The 6,000-nt window shown below is 43.0% G+C and overlaps 1 protein-coding gene across 1 annotated transcript in view; it reads left to right on the forward strand.

Moving 5' to 3' along the window:
* CNTNAP2 (contactin associated protein 2) overlaps positions 1-6,000 on the forward strand; it is a 1,413,967-nt gene that overhangs the window by 1,172,280 nt on the left and 235,687 nt on the right. The window contains exon 16 of the mRNA XM_040259921.1: positions 2,441-2,677. Within this exon, the coding sequence (XP_040115855.1) occupies positions 2,441-2,677 (237 nt within the window). The remainder of the gene's footprint in view (positions 1-2,440; positions 2,678-6,000) is intronic.

Here is a 6,000-nt window from a genome sequence, read left to right on the forward strand (position 1 = left end):
TTTGTAACCAGAGGAAGGAGAGTCAGACATCTAAAAACATAGATTTAAATATTTCAGCATATTTTGGCAGGATATAATTATTTTAATTGAGTAGTGATGGAAATTTAAATGATGAGGCATTTATTGAACAAAAGGCCCTTTGGAAAAACCCTTATTGCAAGAACAAAAGCCATAGCTGATAAAATGATAGATGCCAAATGGAAAGTTTAGCACACAAATGGTGACTCGTGGATTGAAATTCTTCCAAATCATAGCAAAGGCCCAAATTCTCCACAGCCCAGAAGTGTGCAGAAGAGCTGATGAGCAGATTGCAAAATGGGAAATCCTTCAAAGTGGTTGTTTTTAGTAACTTCTTTAGCCATCTACTCTCCCACAGCTTTGATCGAAATGGGCATTGGACTCCCTTCAATTAACCCTCTTCTATTTAAATATTTTATTAAAAGGAAAATCCCTGGAGAATCATCACCTACCCAATGAGAGAACCTCAAGGCTTGGGTTTACAAAGATAGTGCAAGTCATTTGCTGTTTCACGGCTGAGGATACACAGGCATAAACAAAGGCTAATCCATCTCTGCAACGGAAGCCTCTGATCCACAAGCCCTGTCTGTTGAGTCGTGTAATTGCACACTTTTTCTCAAGATACTGGAATAAGTGATCAGAATCCATCTCCAGTGTGCAATCTTACCCAAAGTCTGCCAATCCTATTGACCATTCTGTCTTTAAAGACATCCAAATCTACACCTCAGAAACATGTATGTCTGTGGCCCCCAGACCCTGAAGTTCTTCTGTATTAGTTGATCATCACAGAACAGAGTCTAAGACCACAGCTCAAGAATAAGGCAGAGCTGACAGTGCCCTGGCACTGCAGTTATGAGTCCTTAAGTACAGGACTTCATGTCTCTAAACCTCAGTTTTGTTATCCGAATAATTAGGGCAAGATAACAATGTATGGATGTAAGAGTTGGACTGTAAAAAAAGCTGAGCACCGAAGAATTGATGCTTTTGAACTGTGATGTTGAAGAAGACTCTTGAGAGTCCCTTGGACTGCAAGGAGATCCAACCAGTCCATCCTAAAGGAGATCAGTTCTGGATGTTCATTGGAAAGACTGACGTTGAAGCTGAAACTCCAGTACTTTGGCCACCTGATGCGAAGAGCTGACTCATTGGAAAAGACTCTGATGCTGGGAAAGATTGAGGGCAGGAGGAGAAGGGGACGACAGAGGATGAGATGGTTGGATGGCATCACCAACTCAATGGACATGGGTTTGGGTAGACTCCGGTAGTTGGTGATGGACAGGGAGGCCTGGCATGCTGTGGTTCATAGAGTCACAAAGAATTGGACACGACTGAGCGACTGAGCTAACTAACTAACAATGCCTACCTTGCCAGGTTGTTGTAAGAATCAGGTGAATATCATACATAAGGTACCTAGTAGAATACCTACTACATTACCCTCAATAAAAGAGTAACTTTCACTTTATTAACCATATCTTTTTTTCTAAATCCCCATCAGATTTCTTTTAATAAGTTTAACTCTTATCATTGTATTTAATTTCCAGAAGAGCTGTTAGTCTAAAACCCAAGCACATTTATAAATTTGAGTTCCTCTCTTTTTGTACCAGCTGCTTAAAAAATCATAGCAAAGGTTATTATAGACACAATCCACTTGTGATATATTAACAATTCTCCAATGAATTCTGCTATGAAATTTGTTAAGAATATTTTAATATTTTCATGCTCATAAACCTCTAACTCCATAACTTACTCAGAAAATCACAGTGAATTTGCTTTTTGTGTTATGTGTCTTGAAATGGCAGTTAAACAAAGGCAATAAAATCTAAACTGACCTGGTAATAAATGTGGTATAGCTGACTTCTGTATGAAATCGTCAATTCCAATTTCCAACAACCCCAGACAAGAAGCTCTGGGAATCCTTAACATGAATTTCAAAGCAAAGCTTTTCTTGAGACAAGAAGAACCAGGACTTACAACCACATTCCAAATGGATTTACTTCTTCTGACTAATTGACTTGTTAACTATGCTAATATATTCATGTCCCTCTGCCTTTTTATATCTCTTCCAGTAGATAATGCTGTGGAATATAACGCTGTGAGATTAAAAACCAAAGAACTTAGAGATTCCTATAAACTTCTCTCCTAAGGAAACCAGATTAGACTTCCAAAACAGCTTATAAAATTTGTGTGTGTCTCCAAGCATTTTAGTTCTGTAGCAAATTTATTGCTTCTCCCAAGACAGCCTCTTTTTAAAGTAGGCGTTATAGCCTAAGGGGGAAAAGTTGCAAGCTCTTCTATTGACAGTAAGAGTGCCTGCAGCACTTGGCAGTCTCATCTCCTACCACAGTGGTCTGAGGCCTGAGGAATTAAACAGAAGCTGTGCAGAGGTGATTCTGTCTGAGCTCCATGCCTTCTGTCTTCCCAGGTGGTGCTGGAGGCCAGCAGGGCTTCCTGGGCTGTATCCGCTCCCTAAGGATGAATGGAGTGACTCTGGACTTGGAAGAGAGAGCCAAGGTCACATCTGGTTTCAAATCCGGGTGCTCAGGGCACTGCACCAGCTATGGAGCCAACTGTGAGAATGGAGGCAAGTGCATAGAGAAGTACCACGGCTATTCCTGCGATTGCTCCAACACAGCCTATGATGGAACATTTTGCAACAAAGGTAGGTCAGAACCAGTTTCCAGAGCCACGTTTAGATATCTTTGAAGCCCAGATCACCTGTTGAATTGCTCTTCAGCTGGCATAAGGGTACTTCACTCCAACGGTAAAGTGTTTGGAATTCTTCTCCCATCATAAGTAGGATGTCCCCTAAAACAATCCTTAATCTTTGTTGTTCATTAAGAAGAGGAAAGCTTTGAGTGTGGTGCAGAGTTTCCCCCTAAATTCAAGCAAACTTTGAAGTGACTAGAACATTACAGAGCAAATAGCCATGTCATGCCTTAACAATGAGGCATAAGGTAAGTAGCCATTGAAAGGGGTCCATGATGGGCCTCCTGACCCTCTCACTCGCTTGGACCTGCACACCATGCAGTGATTCAGTCTGTGCTGCCCAGTGCTCTTCATGTCCACTGCTAAGAAAATGAATTCAAGCTGGACTCACAAGAAAGCCCCTCTGTTCAATTCTTGTCGCAATCATTTTTGATCACTCTTCCACAGGACACCTCAGTGGCAGGTTCTCAGCCCCCACAAAGTGCAGAAATACTGAGATACTACATCTAATAATGCAGTAACATCTAACAATGTTACTGCCTTATTTCAGCCTTGAAGGAGTAACCCCTAATAAATTCAGCAAAGCCAATCAGCTGACTCCAAGAACCTGGTGCATGTGGCCGTTGTCATTCAGGATACACCTGGTGATCTTGCATAACCAGAAGAAATTCACACAACTGGCCTGTGGCTTCTTTTCCACTTGTGAGCAAGAGGGCTGGGGAGAGGCAGAGCTGACCCTCTTCTCAAGCTACAACTGAAATGCATGTAACTCACTCTTCTCTTTCTAAATGAATGTATAACGTTTGGATAAAGTTTTCTGTAAATGGTTGGTGCATCTCTTTATAAGAAGCTTTACATAAGTAGCCTTTTCATACTCTCATGAATACAAAGAGGGTTGTTTATGCTGGCATTATTCACACAAGATGCCACACAGAAGGAGGAATTGTTCCCTAACACTCTCTGTACATCCAGGCTACTGTCTGAGGTGCTGTCATGTAAGCATGTAAATTAGGTCAGACTGAGCTTGAAGGGTGAGCGTGAGACAACAACCAAGGTGGAAAGGAACACCATTGCTGAATAATCCACAGCATGTTAGCACTGCTGTACAGAGCATTCTCCCACTTGCAACAATATGGTTCCATGATTTTCTGGTGTCACACAATGGGAAGGCTTTGCAGAACACATTAATTTTGCACTTGTAGAAATGACAGTCTTGCAATTACCATTCATTGTGCCTGATGCTAATTTAATGTAGTCATTCCCTTGCCAAAGTGGTGTCTGAATGCAATCAAGTGAGCGCTAATGTCTGAGAGATTCCACTGCATAAGTGCCAATTTAAAGAAAATCATGAGCCCCTTATTTTTGGAGAGTTGGGTTAAGTACAGTAGCTCACACACAACCTCTGGGGGTTAATAGGCAATATTCACAAACAGAAAGACGAGAGTATATACCCTTCTGCCTGGCCAGTGCTTGAGATGGAGTCAAAGAAAGCCTGTGAGTTCCCAGTGACATTATTTCAAAGAGTTTACATAGAAGATCCCTAAATATTCTCTTAATACCTGTTTAGCAGGGTGAGTTTACATTTGACTCAGTTAATGGCTTTACCAAAAAAGATTAAAACAGCACACTGTATTTGGAAAGTATTTGTGGGCATCCTTCTGGGTCAAGACAAGTATTCTCTTGACCTGGAGAGGATGAAGGTGGTGCTGGTTGAGAGGAATCAGAAAAGCTTCACCTGAACTAAAGGCAGGCTCATTCCCAGATGGGGTCTTCCAGCCGAGGCCTGCAGCCGGGTGGTGCCTCTGGTCTGGGTCTCACGTCCCAGAGCATCAGCTTCTGTGACCACACCCTCCAGGGGTCTACAGCCACATGACTCATCCTCCAGAGAGAGCAACCACAGTCATCTGCCTAAGAGTGAGCTCGTAAAAGTCCTTTGCATGCAGGCTTCCTTGGGCTTCCCTGATAGCTCAGTTGGTAAAGAATCTGCCTGCAATGCAGGAGACTCCAGTTCAATTCCTGGGTCCGGAAGATTCCCTGGAGAAGGGATAGGCTATCCACTCCAGTATTCTTGGGCTTCCCTTGTGGCTCAGCTGGTAAAGAATCTGCCTGCAATGCAGGAGACCTTGGTTCGATCCCTGGGTTGGGAAGATCCCCTGGAGAAAAGAAAGGCTACCCACACCAGTATTCTGGCCTGGAGAATTCCATGGGCTAGTCCATGGGGTCACAAAGAGTCAGACACAACTGAGCGACTTTCACTTCACTTCACTTCCTCAGCTAGAATAGCTCTGTGCTTATGGTATGTGGACAGAGGTCCATAGTATTTTGCTGAGTTAATGAAACAGGTCTCAACACATCACACACAACATGATTAAATGTCTATACAAAGTCTAACACACACACACACAAGGAAAGCAACTGTAAGGAAACATATCAAAATATTGTGTTAGTCACTCAGTCGTGTCCGACTCTTGGCGATCCCATGGACTGTAACTCACCAGGCTCCTCTGTCTGTGGGATTCTTCAGGCAAAAATACTGGAGCGGGTTACCATTTCCTTCTCCAGGAGATCTTACTGACCCAGGAATGAAACCTGGGTCTCCTGCATTGCAGACAGATTCTTTACCAGCTGAGCCTCCAGGAAAGCCCATCAAAATATTAACTGTCATTATTCTGGGGAGAGGGTGAAAACACAAATATTTATTTTCTCTTATCTTTTTGCTGTATTTTCTAATCTTTATACAATGATGAATTACCTCTTTTTTCCCTCACTTTTGCCTCTTTTGGGGAAGAACTAAGTACTAAAAGGCAGAGCCCTTACCCCATGCATTCAAGGCTCAACTACCCATGGTTAGAAAATATCTAGTTATTAACCAGAAATTATGATACCATGTAATCACACTATCTGGAATGGAGGAGCATCTCAGGTGAAAACTGCGCATAATTAAATTACCTTTGAAAAATCCCTCTCTCCACGCATTCAACAGAGCCTGTTTTTTCACAAACCTTCAAAGCAGTTACCTTTCAGATGGGCCCTGAAGGAAGGCGTGCTCTGTTGGGGCCAAGCTGTATCAAAATAAAAAACACGTGTATCACCCTCAGCCAGGTGAGGGGGCATACAGGCTTTCCAGCAGGTCCCTCCTGATGGTGCTCTTTGCTTTGCAGGTTTGACAGTCACTGTCAATGGCGCCCCACGCCAGGACTCTTGCCTGGAAAATCCCATGGACAGAGGAGCCTGGTGGGCTGCAGTCCATGGGGTCGCTAAGAGTTGGACATGACT

The sequence above is a fragment of the Oryx dammah genome, unplaced genomic scaffold (genome assembly GCF_014754425.2).
Source record: "Oryx dammah isolate SB20612 unplaced genomic scaffold, SCBI_Odam_1.1 HiC_scaffold_18, whole genome shotgun sequence".
Taxonomy (NCBI): domain Eukaryota; kingdom Metazoa; phylum Chordata; class Mammalia; order Artiodactyla; family Bovidae; genus Oryx; species Oryx dammah.